Below are 19698 nucleotides of genomic sequence, written 5' to 3' on the forward strand. Positions count from 1 at the left end.
TAAAGAAAGTGCAAATTGCATATAATTATCAGTTACTATTTGAGCTTTTATAAAGAATCCAGTCTAAAAAGAACTCAAACTAATGGTTACGTTCAGTGTTTTCAAGTCTCACGCTTTGAACATGTGACACACGCACCTCAGCGAGTTCACACGCTCACACGCCATACATGGTATTTCTCACGCTTGCCAATCCATCGGCTGTATATTATAATGTACTCTCGTAGAGCCAATAAGAATATAGATCCCTCTGTTGTTAGGCAGACCTAGTCAAAGAGGGTGGAGTTTCAGCCAGAGTGTCAGGCGCGAAGAACTGTCCGATTCGAAGAGAACGGACAACCCTGCCCACCCCCGTTTAACACCTGAAGAACATCCCCCCCCCCCCCCCAACCCCCCTTATCTTAATCCCACCAAACATCAGAACTTGCGATCCCTGGTTATGCTAAATTCACCATCTACCTACCTGGAGATTAACATACCAGATTTAAGCACTCCAGTCTGGTTAAATGATGCACGGATTTATCGTGCCTACCCACTTTTTAGTAGATAGTTCATCACCAGGGCTCTCAGGTTTCGACGTTTGTTCTTCGACGTTTGTTCTTCGAATCAGACAGTTCTTCAAAGCGTGAGACTTGAGAACACTGTTTATCACGGTAGAATAGCAGCTAGCATAATGGAGAATCCACACCATCTTCATCAAAACTGAAGTTCTGTCCTGCCATTAAATATGATATTTATATATTTACATATTATCAACCTGTTCCAAACGAGCTGTGCAAACTGTTCTAGTTCATTACTAGCATTGACTGCCAAGAAGATGAAGATGATAATGCCACGAAGATGGATGATCACAAGCCATCAAAGCAAGCTATACTGCTTGAATTTTTGGAACATCAGTGTCATAAAGTTATCTAAAAGCAGTGTGGAGAAGAAAACATGATGCCAAGATGCATGAAAACTGTGATTAAAAACCAGGGTTAATCCACAACTCTTAAACATTTATGAATATGAACTTGTTTTCTTTGCATTATTTCTGAAAGTCTTTTTTGTTATTTCAGACATTTCTCATTTTCTGCAAATAAATGAGAATATATTATTTGGAATTTGGGAGAAAGGTTGTCTGTAGTTTATAGAATAAACCAACAATGTTCATTTTACTCAAACATAAACCTATAAATAGCACAATCAGAGAAACTGATTCAGAAACTGAAGTGCTCTCTTCATTTTTTACAGAGCTGTATGTGGTTGCTAGCCTACCTGCTACAGCTTTGTAGAATTAGGCCTAATTTATCCAGTACAAGCTATCAATTTTTCTCTTTTTTCTTTTCTGGCTTCATGATTTGCTGAAGGTTCATATTTTGCCGGCTGCTGGAATGATGGCTATTTTCTAGCAGTAACTAGCTCCCTAGTAGGTGCCCCCTTGAGGTGGATTCTGATAACAGCGTTGTTTGACTTTCCTGTATTGACCATCACAGAATTTAAAGGAGCGCTCACACAGTTTATTATTGCATTCAATTCCTAACCAGTATTTGTTTGGGGAACCCAGGTCAACTCGAGACCTTGAGAAAATTAATTGGTTTGCTTGCCTTGTTGCAATGGGTCTGGGAACACTAATAGTGATCTCAGTGATCTGTGCAGAACATCCTGTAGATACATATTTTGCTGCTTTCTCTCCTGCAGAGCTTTCATTTTTCAGCAGGATAATGTTCACCCACACACAGCAAGGGTTTCTCAGGAACACAGTCTCCACCAGATTGCAGCACTTCCTCGTTCTGCCCGCTCTCCACATTTATCACCAATCCAGTGTTAGTGATACTGAGTGGGTGGGGCTTCACTATGGAGTCAAAAAAGGGTCATAAAGATTTTGAGTTTGTAAAACAGAAGTCACAAATGTACTGAAACTTGTAACTGCGTTTAAACAACTGCATGCACGAAAATCCAAATCCACAAATTAACTGGAATGTGCAAACTTGAAACAGAAAGTAATATTAATAATAATTCAAATGTACGAATGCGAAAAAATATTTTAATTATATATATTTTTTAATTTGTAAATCCAATCTCTTCAATGTGTGAATCAGTACTGCTCAAATGGCTTAAGCTGGGTCAGACCAAAAATCACATGGAATTTGTGAGGTTGTAAATGTGACAGTGGGTGTTTTTCACTGTGGAGCTAAAAATCCTCTCATTCATCTTCTCTGCTGCGGGTGCGAAGCTCTAGCTGCAGTTGCGAATTTTGACCCTGTTTTGACGCCTGATTGATGAACCAATAGGAAAGCTTTATCCGGACCAATCAGATTACGGGGTTTGTTTAACCAATCAGAACACTGGGTGGGTCTCTGCAGCTCGGAGTACTGGGTGTGTCAAAAGGTGGTCGTCTATTGGTCTATTGGAGCTGACGTTCCACGTGGCCGCCATTTTGGAGTCGGCCACCATGCGCCCCCCAGTGGATCAATTTACACTGAGGAAGGAGTTTAATAAACCGATAATATTAATAACTCTACCAATTTACACACGGTTTGGTTTGTTACAAACAGCAGAGATGTAGTAATGATACAGGACGCTGTCACACATTACAAATATGTGCTTTCATGCTGAAATACTTTACATTATGCTCTTTATCAAAGACAGACATATGGTATAGCATATTAATTAGTACATAAATTAATTAATTTATTAATATATATATATATGTATATATATATATATGTGTGTGTGTGTGTGTGTGTGTGTGTGTGTGTGTGTGTGCATCTATGTACATAAATATAAAATTAATTCATATTATTAGAACATAATATAAAGTATTTCAGCATGAAAGCACGTATTTGTAATGTGTAAATCGGGTAAAAATTGGTAGAGTTATGAATATTATTGTTTTATTAAACTCCTTCCTCAGTGTAAATTGATCCACTGGGGGGCGCATGGTGGCCGACTCCAAAATGGCGGCCACACTTTCGACACGCCCACACCTTTCGACACACCCAGTACTCCGAGCTGCAGAGACCCACCCAGTGTTCTGATTGGTTAAACAAACCCCGTAATCTGATTGGTCCGGATAAAGCTTTCCTATTGGTCCATCAATCAGGCGTCAAAACAGGGTCAAAATTCGCAACTGCAGCTAGAGCTTCGCACACGCAGCAGAGAAGATGAATGAGAGGATTTTTAGCTCCACAGTGAAAAACACCCACTGTCACATTTACAACCTCACAAATTCCATGTGATTTTTGGTCTGATCCAGCTTAAGCCATTTGAGCAGTACTGATTCACACATTCAAGAGATTGGATTTACAAATTAAAAAATATATATTTATATATAATTAAAATATTTTTTCGCATTTGTACATTTGAATTATTATTAATATTACTTTCTGTTTCAAGTTTGCACATTCCAGTTAATTTGTGGATTTGGATTTTCGTGCATGCAGTTGTTTAAACGCAGTTACAAGTTTCAGTACATTTGTGACTTCTGTTTTACAAACTCAAAATCTTTATGACCCTTTTTTGACTCCATACTTCACTGCTGTGGGCTCGGTTGCATAGAATCTATGCAGAATTCCACTGTTTACTCCAAACACAGCAGGAATTCCGATTCCAGGATCTGAGCCTGTTAGTGTTCTAGAGTCTGAGAGGAAGTGGAGCTGTGGTTTGGAGGAAGTGAATGACGGCGTGATGCTCATGAGGATGATTCACATTCTCACATGCAGTCTTACACAACACACACTCAGCAAGTACAAGCTCGCCGTTTCCAATAAACTGGCCAGTGACTGGAACACAACAAGGTGGAAGTTACCCAGCTAACAGAGAATGTTAAAAGGTTCCTGGAAGGTTAGCCTGTAGCGTTATAGAAATAACGTTCCAGAAACGTTCTGAAAACATGTGACATAATAATAGCTTGCATCACAACGTTATTAGAACGTTTCTCAGATCAACAACGTTCCCAGCTAGACAAATACTAACATTGTGGAAACGTTAACAGTAACATTCCTTAAACTAAACATTAAAACAATGACACAAGTGATGTTGCAGCAACATTACAGAACATTTATAAAAGGTTAAATAAAAACGCTCTAAAAACACCCAGAAGATTTAACATTCTATTATATGGTAACTGTAACATGCAGAAATTATTCTACTAATCAAAAATCGTTAGTTGGGTAAGTGTTTCCAATAAAGTGACCACAGTGAGTGGAAGTATTAAGAAGGTGTTTCCAATAAAGTGGTCACAGTGTGTGGAAGTATGAAAAAGGTGTTTCCAATAAAGTGGCCACAGTGAGTGGGCGTATGAATCAGAAGCTTGGCTCAGTTCCTCTTCGGTTTCTGTGATTGGTCACTGCTGTCCTAACAATTCTGACTACAGACACGAACAAAGCTCAGCATGAGGATCTTCACTGCTGTGGTGTTCGGTAAGTTCTACGTTCGTTTTGGGTTCTCTTCCTCAAATAACGTCCAGTTATGTTCTTATTTTGCACATTTAATTTGACATTTTTTGGAATTGTCCAGTCCACCTTAAACGGTGCAGCAGTTACATTCTAGCACCTGAACTTAAGCCGAGGTGTCAGAATGTAACTGCTGGACCGTTTAAGGTGGACTGCACCATTCTAATAATTAATCAGCAAATAATCATACCTTTAACACACTCATTAATCTGAGCTAATTTATCGATAACAGGGTTCTGTAATCAGACGATGTCGGGGGAAAACAGCGATCATGTGCAGCCGGGCTTTTTTCCCCTGACTTCCACATGTTCCCAATTTAACTGTGTTGTGAAATAACCTCGTCAGAACATCTGACACACTAACGCTGATCTGCTGAGTGAGTTCCACTTCCCCCTGCTGAGTTGCATTTACTAATACCCTCATAAAAACATGGACAGAAACATGCAGGACACCTGCGTACCTGCTGACCAGGTCTTACATAGGGTACCTGCTGATGGTACTTGCCGATGGTACTTGCTGATAGTACTTGCTGATGCTGAGGATTCCTGCTGGTTGTCCCAGTTGATGCAACATAGTGCTTGCTGATCTGACCTGTTGCTGGTACCCGATAACAGTTCTTGCTGATGCTACCTACTAATGGTACTTGCTGATGCAATCTTTTAATGGTACCTGATGACAGTTCTTGCTGAGGCTACCTGCTGATGGTACTAGATGATGCTACCAGTTGATGTTACCTGCTGATGGTACATGCTGATGGTACTTTTTAATGGTACCAGGTGGCAGTTCCTGCTGATGCTACCTGTTAATTTTATCTGCTGATGGTACTTGCTGATGGTATCTTTTAATGGTACCAGGTGACAGTTCCTATTGATGCTACCTGTTGATGGAACCTGCTGACAATTCCTGCTGATGGTTCTTGTTAATGGTACCTGATGACAGTTCCTGTTGATGGTATCTGCGAAAGCTACCTATTGATGGTAGTTGCTCATGCTACCTGTTAATGCTGCCTGCTGATAGTACTCGCTGATGGTAACTGTTAATGTTACCTGCTGATGGTACTTGCTGATGGTACGTTCTAATGGTACAAGGTGACAGTTCTTGCTGATGCTACCTGTTGATGCTACCTGCTGATGCTACCTGTTGATGGTACTTGCTGACGGTACTTGCTGATGCTACCTGTTGATGCTACCTGTTGATGGTACTTGCTGACAATTCCTGCTGATGCTACCTGCAGATGGTACTTGCTGATGGTACTTGCTGATGCTACCTGTTGATGCTACCTGTTAATGGTACTTGCTGATGCTACCTGTTAATGTACTTGCTGATGGTACTTGTTGATGTTGCTGATGCCCTCAAAAAAAATTCATTATGTAATTTCTAGTTTTTTTTGTGTGTTTGTGTAGTGTGTGTGTGCAGGGCGGCCCCGCCTCCTTCCATGCCGGACAGTGTGTTGGCTCTGGTCGGGTCGTGCGTTCTGCTGCCCTGCAGGTTCCCCCCCGCCCCGGGTTCTGATGTCCGGCTGAGGTTCCGCTCGGCGTTTCCGGGCCTGAAGGTGACGGGGTTCAGCAGTGACCAGACGGACCAGGCCAGCAGGGGGCAGCGTCAGCTGAAGGGCCGAGTGTCGCTGTATGGAGAGCTCAACTCCGGAGACTGTTCCCTCACCATCGCTAACGTCAGCGCCTCAGACCCCAGCACCCTGGAGATCCAGCTGAAGCAGAAGAGAGGATCATGGGGTGGAACCAAGAGCGTCCAGCTGATCGTCAACCGTAAGCTACTTTACACCTCCTCTTTACCTCTTTAGCTTACACACCTGAACCTGATCACACTCTCACGGGCCTGTTCACACCTGATATACAGATGTGCTTCAAGTCCAGATTAAATCTGGATCTGTGCTTCATGTCTAAATATACAGTGGCTTGCAAAAGTATTGTGCATTTTGCCTCTTTACAACTACAAACTTAAATTAATTTTATTGAGATTTTAAGTGGTAGATCCCCCTTTCACTGCAGTTACAGCTGCAGGTATTTTGGGGTTTTGTCTCTACCAGCTTTGATCATCTAGAGACTGAGATTTTTAACTCCATTCTTCTTTAAAAAATAGCTGAAGATCAGTCAGGTTGGATGGAGAGCGTCTGTGCACAGAAGTTTTCATGTCTCTCCACAGAAGATCAATGGGATTTAGGTCAGCTCTTTTTTTCTTATCTAAACCATTCCACTGTAGCTCTGGCTGTATGTTTAGGGTCATCGTCTTGCTGGAAGATCTCAAGTTACAGCCTCCAACAGCTTTTCTTCTTCCAGGATTGTTCTGTATTTATTTATCTCCATCCATCTTCCATCCATCAACTCTGACCAGCTTCCTAAATCTGTCCCTGCTGAAGAAAAGCTCATCCCCACAGCATGATGCTGCCACCACCATGTTTCACAGTGGGGATGGATGGTGTGTTCAGGGTGATCGGCAGTGTTACCTTTCTGCCTCACATATCGCTTTGTGTTTAGGCCAAAAAGTTAAACATTGGTCTGATTTGACCACAGAACCTTTATTCCACTCTTCCATAAAGATCAGATTTGTGGAAAGCAGGACTTATAGTTGTCCTGTAAACAGATTCTCCTGATCCACCTGATCTGTGGATCTCTGCAGCTCCTCCAGAGTGATCATGGGTCTCGGCTGTTCTCTGATCAGTGCTCTCCTTGCTGGATCTGTCAGTTTGGGTGGATGGTTGGTTCATGTCTTGGTAGGTTTGTAGAAACAGTTTTAGAATATTTTTCCTTTATTTTTGGTGATGGATTGATGGAACAGAGCTTCTTGGGACGATCAAAGCTTGGGATGTGTTTTTATAATCTAACCCTGCTTTAAACTTTTGTCCATAACTTTATCTGTGATCTGTCTGCTGAGTTCCTTCTTGGTCTTCATGGGGCTGTTTGTTCACTAGTGTTCACTAATAAACTCTTGAGATCTACAGAGAACAGCTGTATTTATACTAAGACTAAACTGCACACAGCTGGATTAACTCTGTTAACTCATTAAGTTAAGATTTCTGAAGGCGATTGATTGCACTGGATTTTATTTCGGGGTTTCAGAGTAAAGGGGGCTGAATACTTTTACAAACCACTGTATGTAACCATCCCTCCATCACTTCTTCTTGTTTAGGTTGCATAAATTGCAACGTTCTGACTTCACTAATAGTCTTGTGACTAAAATCACACCTAAAAAGATCCTTTGTTTGTGTAAAGTACCTGGAAAAGATGAGTACAGTAGTGTCAGATACTCAGATTTACCACCATGTTCACTCTTCTTCTGCAGACGTCCCGCACCAGCCGGTGATTACCAGCCCCAGGGCGGTGGTGGCGGGTCAGGTGGCGGTGGTGAACTGCTCGGTGCCGGTGAGCTGCCCCTCACAGCCCCCCCAGCTGCAGTGGGTGTGGCAGAGGGGGGGTCAGGAGGGCAGCAGTGGGTATGAAGTGACGGAGATGGTACAGGTGAAAGGTGAGCTGCCCCGGCTGGTCTCCTCCCTCTCCTTCACCCCGACTCACCTGGGGAAACCTCGGCTCAGGTGCGATGCTCTGTACCCAGGAGACAGGAAGAGCAGCGTCAGCACCGAGCTCCACGTCCACTGTGAGTCTCTACAACTTCCTCGCTAGCACAACGTTAAAACAATGTTTGAAATTGCTTCGAAAAAGGTTTCAGGAAGGAAGTAACAGAAATAACTTTCCAGGAATGTTCTAAAAAATTTTTTTGCATAACATTCTCCGCTAACAGAGAACATTATAAGAATGTGTAGCAACATTTTGAAAATGTTACAGGGGGCTAGTCTTTAATGTTACAGAAATAACGTTCCAAAAAAGTTCTGAAAACGTGTGACGTAATAATGGTTTACATCACAACGGTATTACAACGTTTCTTACAATGTTTAGCAATGTTTTGTAAAGGTTGCAAGAAGGTTAGTCTGTAACACTACAGAAAAAACGTTTCAGGAACGTTCTGAAAACGTGTGATGTAATAATGGTTTGCATCATGTTATTAAAACGTTTCTTAAATAACTTTTACAGCTAACATAGAACGTTATAACAATGTTTATCAATGCTTCAAAAAGGTTCCCACAAGGATAGTCTACAATGTTACAGAAATAACATTACAGAAACAGCATTCCAGAAATGTTCTGAAAACGTGTGACAAAATAATGGTTTATATCCCAACGTTATTAGAATTTTTCTTGCATAATATTCTTAGCTAACACAGATCGCTATAACAATGCTTAGCAACATTTTGAAAGGGGATCCATGAAGGTTAGTCTGAATTGTTGCAGAAATAATGTGACATAATAATGGTTTGCATCACAACATTATTAGAACGTTTCTTACATAACATTCCCAGCTAACAGAGGATATTATATTAACGTTTAGCAACATTTTGAGAAGGTTCCCAGAAAGGTTAGTCTGTAACATTACATGAATAACATTCCAGGAACGTTCTGAAAACGTGCGATGTAATAAAGGTTTGCATTACAACATTATTAGAACGATTCTTGCATAACATTCCCAGCTAACAGAGAATGTTATAACATTTGTTAATGTTTTGAAAAGGTAGGTTAGTCTGTAATGTTAGAGAAATTGTGTTTCAGGGACATTCTGAAAACTTGTGATGTAATAATGGTTTGCATCACATTGTGTCTTGCATAATATTTCCAGCTAAAATGGAACATCATAACAACATTTAGCAACAATTTGAAAAGGTTGTTAGCCTGTAATACAGAAATAATGTTACAGGAACATTCTACAGAAGTCACATGATAATGGTTTGTATTACAACATTATTCACATCACATTCCCAGCTAACAGAGAAGGTTATAACAACATTTAGCAACTTTCTGAAAAGGTTCCAGGTAGGTAAGTCTTTAATAATGGTTTACATCACAATGTTTTTAGAATGTTTCCTGTATAACATTCTCTGCTAACATGGAATGTTATAACAACGCTTAGCAACATTTTAAAAACGTTAAATGAATGTTAGACTGTAGCGTTACAGAAAATAGTAGCGTTTTAAGAATAATTGACATAATAAAGGTTTGCATCACAATATTAGCACCGTTATTGCATAACATGCCCAACAAACAAAAGTTATAGAAAGTTATGAAAAAGTTATATGTGCACAGTAAGAAGTCTCCTACAAGTCTCCTCGTATAATAAAATTCTTGCCACCTAAAGATAAAAGTAGAAAATATACAATAAAGCAAGAAATAAACTATCTAACTAAATATAAATATTGAATTGGTGTAACATTTCCATCCAGGATGGAAATATGTACATGATAACAGTAATGATAGATAAATAGATAGATAGATAGATAGATAGATAGATAGATAGATAGATAGATAGATAGATAGATAGATAGATAGATAGATAGATAGATAGAAAGACAGACAGACAGACAGACAGACAGACAGACAGACAGACAGAAACTTTATTTATCCCGAAGGAAAATTTAGGCATCCATATATATATAGGGAGTGTGTTATGGATATTATTTACAAGTAAGTGCATGATTATCTACAGCAATGGAATATGAAAAATGTACAAAAAGTTCAGTAGTGCAATTATAAAGTGAAAATGTGCAAAGAGAAAGATGTAAAAATAGATTAATGTGCATGATAATAATGTTTAGCAACGTTTTGAAAAGGTTACAGGAAGGTTAGTCCGTAATGTTACACAAATAACACTCTTGAATCTTGAAATTGACGTAATAGTGTTTTACCTCTTTGTTTTTCTTCTAGTTCCCCCGAAGGACGTGTCCATCCAGGTCCTGACTGTGGTGGTGAGGGACGGAGGAAACGCTCTGCTGGCCTGTGTGTGCAAAGCCGACCCCCCGGTCTCAGAGTACCACTGGAACTACACCCAGTCCGGTAGAACCCACACCCTGCCGGGACGCTCGTCCACCGTCCGGATCTTCAACATCACCCGGGACACCATGGTGCAGTGCAGCGTGAGGAACACCCTCGGCCGAGCCACCAGTCCCCCAACCTCCGCCAACGTCCAGTGTGAGTCAACGGAACGTGAAGAACCATCTGGACACACCTTCTCTTTTTCACTGCGTTTTCTTTATTTTCATGACTGATATTTACATTGTAGATTCTCACTGAAGCATCAAAACTATGAATGAACACATGTGGAGTTTTATGTTCTTAACAAAAAAAGGTGAAATAACTAAAAACATGTTTTATATTCTAGTTTCTTCAAAATAAAAGCCCCCCTTTGCTCTGATTACTGCTTTACACACTCTTGGCATCATTCTCTTCATGAGCTTCAAGAGGTGGCCACCTGAAATGAAAAGTTTTCCAACAGTCTTGAAGGAAGGAAGGAGTTCCCAGAGGTGTTTATTAGCACTTGTTGCTCCTTTGCCTTCTTCACTCTGTGCTCCAGCTCACCCCAAACCATCTGGATTGGCTTCAGGTCCGGTGACTGTGGAGGTTCAGCTCATTTTTTATTAAGAACATAAAACTCCACATGTGTTCATTCATAGTTTTGATGCTTCAGTGAGAATCTACAATATAGTAAATATCAGTCATAAAAATAAAGAAAACGCACTGAAAAAGAGAATCAAGTGTGCCCAAACTTTTGGCCTGTACTGTATTTATTCTTTTTCATATTATACAGAACCCTCAAATCAGAACCTCAAACTTTACAAAGGTAGAGTCTAAGGGTTCTTCATTAAAAGGGAAAGTTTTTCAGTATTATCTAGTACCCCTTTGTAAGCCGTTTAGTAATCTGTTTAGAAATGCAATATCTCAATAAATCATGTGAAACTTTGTCTGGTTAAAGGATTATATAGATAAACAGCCTGTTTTGTAGACGGTTCTATGTAGAAGCTTTAAAAGAATGAACTAAATTCACACAGACAAATCAGACAAAACCCTACTGATCTAAGCTGGTATAATTTAGAACCATTAGGGGTCTGTGAATTCTGCAAGTTACGAACTCGATAATCTTCTTTTTAATACTCTATAGAACCATTAAAAAAGACTTTGCAACTTAAATGGAGGTACTTCTTTGGTTCTATATGTGTTGCAACCTATACTTTACATGCCATAAAAAGGGTTTCTCTTTTTTAACTGAGTTAAAGACATTTTTAGAACTACATAGAACATTCACGCTTGCAGAAGGTTAGGTCAGGGGTTCTGTAGTGAAGGCATGAACGTTTTGTCCTATATGGCATATATATCAAAAGAGTTCCAATGTTGACACTAGAAAAAACACAAAAAAACACTTTTTCTTGTTCTTTGTGAAATACTGTAAGCCTCACTGAGTTGTATATGCAAGCTTAGCCTCCATATATTTAATTATATTTATAGTCACATACCTACACTAATAATAGACATTAAATCATATATAAATATAAATATATTTCATATTCAAACGTTAATAATGTTACACAACTGGCATATAGGTGTATAGTTAATAATGAAAGGGAACTGATGAATTTTAGTCGACTAAATTGACTGCAGTTTTAGTTGAATATATTCTTATGATAATTAGTCAACTAAAACTAGACTAAAATTAAAAACATTTCGGATGACTAAATTATGACTAAAACTAAATGCCATTTTTGTCGCAAGACTATGACTAAAACTAAATCAAAATTTGTTGTCAAAATGTACTCTTCGGGCAACTTTATATAATCTTATAATTTTTAATATCTTTATAACTTAGTCTGTGTCTCTGAAAACATTTTGTCCTTTGAGTTTTAGATCTGTAAAATTGACTGTGTGGGGGGGAACTCAGCAGGTAGGCGTTCTCTGCTGCAGTGCTGTTAGCCAATCAGAGGCGATATGTTTGCATGTATGAATATTCATAAGCAAGACCCGAAATCCTGTCTTTTTTCAGAGACCACTTATTCAGGGAACTAAAACAGGGCTAAACAGAAACACCTGAGCACTTTTGGGAAAAGACATTTGAGCACAATCTAGAACCTTGCATGATAAGGTTTTAAAAGTTTGGTACTTATTTGACCAAAGTTTCTTTGTTCAAATAAATGGTTCTGTTTGGAACTGTGGCAACTCAAAAAGACGAAGTTGAAGATGGTTCTTGTCTATGTAGAACCCTTTATGATAAGTTTGATGATGTGATGATTTGGTTAAAGATTTCTATGAAGAAACTTTTCGACAAATATTTTGCCTGAGACCAAATGGGTTCCACTAATATTACAATTCAAAGAACCTATTTTTCAGCACTATACAGACCCAGTGTTCCAGACCTGAGTGTACGGAACTGTGTAGGTTCTCCATATTACTGAGAACAGTTCAGAATGCTTTAGGTTCTAGATTATTATTAATATGTACGTATGTTTCCCCGTAGACTCCCCGACCATCCTGAAACACTCCTCCTCCTGTGATTGGAACGGGTTCCTTATGGTCTGCAGGTGCACTGTGGACTCGAACCCCCGACCCGCCATCACCTGGAGCGTAAACGGGAGCGTACCCCCACCGGACTACAACACCTCCTCTACCTCCTCCACCCACTCCACCCACGCTCTGCAGGAGACCCTCAGCGGCCCGGCGCTCACTCCACTCACCATCGTCTGCTACGCCTTCAACGGCATCGGCAACGACTCCTATACCCTGCTGCAGGGCGGAGCCGGCGGCTGGACAGGTGTGTACCAACAGCTTACCAACCGCATAGCAACCACCTACTAATCCCACAACAGCCACTCGGTACACCATTTTAACAACACTGCAGTCGCTTACCAATCCCACAACAACCACCCGGTATACCATTTTAACATCATTGCAACCATCCACTAATTCCTCAACAACCAACTGGGATACCGATTTTAATAACATTTCAACCGCTTACTAATCCCACAACAACCACCTGGTATACCATTTCAACAGCACTGCAATCGTCTAGTAAACCCATAACAACCACCCGGTATACATTTTTAACAGCATTGCAACCATTTACTAATCCCATAACAACCACCCGGTATACCATTTTAACAGCATTGCAAACCACTTACTTACCCCATAACAACCAACTGGGATACCGATTTTAAGAGCATAGCAATTAGCCACTAACCCCATAACAACCACCTAGAATACCATTTCAGCAGCACTGCAACCACCCACTAACCCCATAACAACCACCTAGAATACCATTTCAGCAGCACTGCAACCACCCACTAACCCCACAACAACCACCTGGGATACCAATTTTAATAACATTGCAACCACCTACTAATACCACAACAACCACCTGGTATAATTCTTTTTTAAAGCACTGCAATCGCCTATTAACCCCATAACAACCATTTGGGATTACCACTTTAACATCATTGCAACCTCTTACTAATCCCATAACAACCACTTGGTATACCATTTCAACCACTTACTAACCTCATAACAACCATTTGGGATACCACTTTAACATCATTGCAACCTCTTACTAATCCCATAACAACCACTTGGTATACCACTTTAACATCATTGCAACCTCTTACTAACCCCATAACAACCATTTGGTATACCACTTTAACATACTTGCAACCTCTTACTAATCCCATAACAACCACCTGGAATACCATTTCAACAGCACTGTATTTGCCTACTAACCCCATAAAAAAACACTTGACATACCATTTCAACAGCACTGCGATCATCCACTAAACCCATAACAACCACTTGGTATACCATTTTAACAAAATTGCAACCACCTACTAATCTCACAACAACCACTTCGGATACGATTTCAACAGCATAGCAACTGCGTACTAATCCCATAACAGCCACTTGGGGTACCATTTCAACAGCATTGCAACCACTTACTAACCCCATAAGAACCACTTGGTACACTATTTCGACAGCGTTGCAACCATCTACTAATCCCACAAAAACCAAGTGGAATACCATTTCAACAACATTGCAACCACTTAGAAAAGCAAAGTACAGGCTTGCAACTGCTCAGACACAGCATTGCAACAATTCAGAACAGCAGAACGGTGACAATTGCACACTTGGGACACCATGCGAACCACTTAATAACCCCGTATAAACCCTACGCATTGTGTTTGTGTGTTGTGTAGGCAGTCTGTGGACGATGATGCTTGGTTCTGGTTGTTTGGTTCTGCTCCTCCTCGTCTTCTTCCTCCTGGTTCTGCTGTTGTGCCGCTGGAGACGAGCCGGAAGGTAAGAGCTCATCAAGTCCAGACGCCCTGCCGTTAGAGATCAATACACCTGATCAGAAACCCTGAACTGACCTCTGGTGACCCCCTGTACCTGTCAGGAGGAGGCGGCTGATGAGTCGACGCCCCCCCGTGTTTGAGGACAGCGTCTACCAGGACCGTCTGCCGCTCTACATCAACTGCACCGAGGTCACCAACATCTACACCAACGGCAGCTACCAGCTGATCTACCAGAACTGCACACCCTGCTTCGTCCGCACCAAACAGGTACCCACACATTCACACAGCACAGATTAATCATCCAGTGATGAACTCGGATGGAGGTGTGTAGTGATGAACTCTGAAGCTACATGAAGTTTGGAGGTGTGTAGTGATGAACTCTGAAGCTACATGAAGTTTGGAGGTGTGTAGTGATGAACTCTGAAGCTACGTGATGTTTGGAGGTGTGTAGTGATGAACTCTGAAGCTACATGAAGTTTGGAGGTGTGTAATGATACAGTAACTCTGAAGCTACATGAAGTTTGGAGGTGTGTAGTGATGAACTCTGAAGCTACATGAAGTTTGGAGGTGTGTAATGATACAGTAACTCTGAAGCTACATGAAGTTTGGAGGTGTGTAGTGATGAACTCTGAAGCTACATGAAGTTTGGAGGTGTGTAGTGATGAACTCTGAAGCTAAATGAAGTTTGGAAGTGTGTAGTGATGAACTCTGAAGCTGCATGAAGTTTGGAGGTGTGTAGTGATGAACTCTGAAGCTACGTGAAGTTTGGACGTGTGTAGTAGTGATGAACTCTGAAGCTACATGAAGTTTGGAGGTGTGTAGTGAGTGATGAACTCTGAAGCTACATGAAGTTTGGAGGTGTGTAGTGAGTGATGAACTCTGGAGCTACATGAAGTTTGGAGGTGTGTAGTGATGAACTCTGAAGCTACATGAAGTTTGGAAGTGTGTAATGATGTAGTAACTCTGAAGCTACATGAAGTTTGGAGGTGTGTAGTGATGAACTCTGAAGCTACATGAAGTTTGGAGGTGTGTAGTGAGTGATGAACTCTGAAGCTACATGAAGTTTGGAGGTGTGTAGTGATGAACTCTGAAGCTACATGAAGTTTGGGAGTGTGTAGTGATGAACTCTGAAGCTACATGAAGTTTGGAGGTGTGTAGTGATGAACTCTGAAGCTACATGTAGTTTGGAGGTGTGTAGTGATGAACTCTGAAGCTACATGAAGTTTGGAGGTGTGTAGTGATGAACTCTGAAGCTACATGAAGTTTGGAGGTGTGTAGTGATGAACTCTGAAGCTACATGAAGTTTGGAGGCATGTAGTGAGTGATGAACTCTGAAGCTACATGAAGTTTGGAGGTGTGTAGTGATGAACTCTGAAGCTACATGAAGTTTGGAGGTGTGTAGTGATGAACTCTGAAGCTACATGTAATTTGGAGGTGTGTAGTGAGTGATGAACTCTGAAGCTACATGAAGTTTGGAGGTGTGTAGTGATGAACTCTGAAGCTACATGAAGTTTGGAGGTGTGTAGTGATGAACTCTGAAGCTACATGTAGTTTGGAGGTGTGTAGTGATGAACTCTGAAGCTACATGAAGTTTGGAGGCATGTAGTGAGTGATGAACTCTGAAGCTACATGAAGTTTGGAGGTGTGTAGTGATGAACTCTGAAGCTACATGAAGTTTGGAGGTGTGTAGTGATGAACTCTGAAGCTACATGTAGTTTGGAGGTGTGTAGTGATGAACTCTGAAGCTACATGAAGTTTGGAGGTGTGTAGTGATGAACTCTGAAGCTACATGTAGTTTGGAGGTGTGTAGTGAGTGATGAACTCTGAAGCTACATGAAGTTTGGAGGTGTGTAGTGATGAACTCTGAAGCTACATGAAGTTTGGAGGTGTGTAGTGATGAACTCTGAAGCTACATGAAGTTTGTAGGTGTGTAGTGATGAACTCTGAAGCTACATGAAGTTTGGAGGTGTGTAGTGATGAACTCTGAAGCTACATGAAGTTTGGAGGTGTGTAGTGATGAACTCTGAAGCTACATGAAGTTTGGAGGTGTGTAGTGATGAACTCTGAAGCTACATGAAGTTTGGAGGTGTGTAGTGATGCAGTGAAATTTCACAACTGGACTTGTTGCACAAGCATCCTATCCCGGTACCACAGTGCTAGAGTTCACTGAGCTCCTGAGAGCACCGACCCATTTATGACACTAAAACTACACCCGTGATAATCCAACATTTCACAGAGCTCTGAAAAAGCTAGTTTCTAGTCTTAATTAGCATTAAGCTGCTAAAGCTAACTGTTTTTTTTTTCAGATCCATAAGAGACAGCGGAGAGGAGCCCGGCGGCAGAGGGTACAGAGAGAGAGAGACAGGGAGAACCCTGCAGAACCGACAGAGAGAGAGACAGCTCCACCCACTGACCCGGACCTGGATCCAGATACCGCCATCTACGTAGAGGTCATCTGACCTCATTCACCACCACAGTCTGATTCACACAGGAGAGTCTCTTACACTCCTGGTTCCTGGGTGATGTGATGAAAAGTGTGCAGTATAAAGTGTGAACAGATGTGAACAGGTGTGAACGGGATCATTGCCCACCAGAACATGTATAATAACCACAACACCACACCGCCCACCAGCCCTGCCGGAATATACGCACTAACTGCGATACCACGCGGTCCACCATCCTACCAGAACATATGCAATAACCATAATACCACGCTGTCCACCGTCCACATTAACCACGTGATTGCCCACCAGAACATGCATAATAACCGCAACACCACATCGTCCACCATCCGTGCCAGAACATACAAAGACCGCAATACCACTCTGTTCACCACCCCTGCCAGAATATATGCACTAACCGCGATACCACATGGTCCACCATCCCACCAGAACATATGCAATAACCGTAATACCACACTGTCCACAGTCCACATTTACCATGTCACCACCCACCAGAACATGTATAATAACTGCAATACCACACCGTCCACCAATCCCTGCCGGAACATACAAAGACCGCAATACCACACCATCCACCACACCTGCCGGAACATACACACTAACCGCAATACCACACTGTTTACCATCTCTGCCATAACATATGCAATAACCGCAATACCACATTGTCCACCATCCACAATAGCCACACAGTTCACCACCCCTGCCGGAACATACGCAATAACTGTAATACCACACCGTCCACATTAACCACGAAACCGCCCACCAGAACATGTAACCACAGTACCCAACCATCCACCATTCCTTGCCGGAACATATATAGACTACGATACCACATCGTCCATCCCCCTGCCAGAACACACACAATAACCATGATACTTATGTTCTAGATAAGCTGTGAGCATGAGCCCTAGGTTTTTCACTCTAGACCTTCTGAAGGTTCTAGATAGGATGAGAATGTGAACAGCAGTGGCTCTAGTTCCTCTGGAATTTGCTTTAAATAAAACAAAGCACATTTTTATATTAAATACATTTTTTTTTGCCTTTTTTTGAAGAATAAAATCTTAAAACAAGTCACCGATTAAATTTTTTGTGTAAAATTTTGGACACAAAAATTTACTCCTTATGTATTTATACTGAGATTAAATTAAACTCAGCTGGACTCTATTAACTAATTCACTGAGGAGATTGATTGCACTGGATTTTATTTTGTGGTTTTGGAATGAACACTTTTACACGTCACACTTTTCCGATTTTTATTTGATTAAAATTGTGAAAACCACGTATCATTTCAATTCCACTTCACAATGATGAGCTACTTTGTGTTGGTTTATCACTTAAAATCTTAATAAAATACATTTAATTTGTGGTTGTAAGGTGAAAAAATGTGAAAAAATACTTTTGCAAGCCACTTTATACAGGCGTGTAGAGACCAGTTAGTAATGTAGAGAGGGGAAATTATAATTTCTAGATAGTGATTAGAATCAATGATAGGATCTTATAACTTTATAACCAGAGACAAATATGTGTTCAGATATGAACAGTTAAGGGATTTGGTTTATTCAATAATAATCATCTGCATAAATTAATATAGATTTATCTTTATAATGATTGAATTCAGTGTTGATTGATGGAAAGTGTGTGCCAGAAGTTCTAGAGATGAAGCAGATAGCGTAACTAAAATAATTGCTGTTTTATTGAAATATAGAACTTTAATCATGTAAATACAAACTTTATCCCAGTCCCATTTTTCCTAAGACTATCCATAAATAACCCCATTTGATTGGATATTTTTTATTTCTAGCATCTGAGGAAAAAGTGCATTGTGAGAATAAGTCTGGATAAGGATAACTTTGTGAAACTTTACTGATGTTCACAAATTAGAAAGACTATATATCTGTTCTTTTCTGATAAAAATGCAGCAAATCTAAAATGTGGCCACCAGGGGGCGGTACTGGTCTTACAATAATAACTTTATACAGAAATAAACATCTGTTAATGTGAATAGGAGGAGTTTTACATTAATTCATTCATTTCTTCATTTATCTTTAGTCATCACATTTCTATACTTATTTATTATTGTTTATTTGCTCAGTTTAACATTATGTTAAACACAAAGTCTCCTGGGGGGTATACCATGAAGCAGGATTACAGGGTTATCAAGCTAACATTGAGCTAAACCCTGACTTAGTCGTACCACGAATGTGGCTATCCTTTCAGCTGAGTAGGTCGCCATGGTAACGTATTCTACATGTCTAACCTGCTCCGGGGCAGGTTAAGTTGAAGCTCACCACACCAAACTAGTATAAATCCCGCCTCTTGTCCAATCACAGAGCGAGTACAACACCCGCCTACTGGCCAATCACAGAGAGACCCTGTTGAGCTTGGTGCAAATCTTTAAATTGCATTAATTATTTTATTATGATTTGTTTTATAATGAAGATCTCGAGTATATTGATTAACCTTCCTCTATTGTTGTTTTATGTTTTGTGTATTATTGTTCAATTGTTTTTTGCTACCATAATTTTCTTATGTCTGTATTTAACACATATCGTGGATGTTATAGTTTTTGTCTGACATTTTTTTGTACACTTCCTTTTGAATACACAATAAAAAAATAAAAATAAAAACTTGGTGCA

General features: G+C 40.5%; 1 protein-coding gene across 1 annotated transcript; it reads left to right on the forward strand.

The window, feature by feature from the left end:
• The first annotated feature begins 4318 nt into the window (after positions 1-4318).
• Positions 4319-19471, forward strand: LOC103031575 (sialic acid-binding Ig-like lectin 5). Its single transcript, XM_022686933.2, has 8 exons — positions 4319-4400; positions 5837-6199; positions 7734-8045; positions 10201-10464; positions 12779-13072; positions 14502-14604; positions 14702-14867; positions 16907-19471. Exons 1-8 carry the CDS (start codon positions 4373-4375, stop codon positions 17057-17059), a joined length of 1683 nt encoding a protein of 560 aa, XP_022542654.2. The 5' UTR covers positions 4319-4372; the 3' UTR covers positions 17060-19471.
• Positions 19472-19698: the final 227 nt, after the last annotated feature.

This window comes from Astyanax mexicanus, chromosome 1, assembly GCF_023375975.1.
Source record: "Astyanax mexicanus isolate ESR-SI-001 chromosome 1, AstMex3_surface, whole genome shotgun sequence".
Lineage (NCBI taxonomy): Eukaryota > Metazoa > Chordata > Actinopteri > Characiformes > Acestrorhamphidae > Astyanax > Astyanax mexicanus.

What these genes read in the sequence shown, in the direction of transcription:
- LOC103031575 (XM_022686933.2), top strand. Translation starts at nt 4,373, where the DNA reads ATGAGGATCTTCACTGCTGTGGTGTTCG. An exon ending in AACCTCCGCCAACGTCCAGT is followed by an intron (nt 10,465 to 12,778) that starts GTGAGTCAACGG and finishes GTTTCCCCGTAG; the next exon opens with ACTCCCCGACCATCCTGAAA. An exon ending in CGGAGCCGGCGGCTGGACAG is followed by an intron (nt 13,073 to 14,501) that starts GTGTGTACCAAC and finishes TGTGTTGTGTAG; the next exon opens with GCAGTCTGTGGACGATGATG.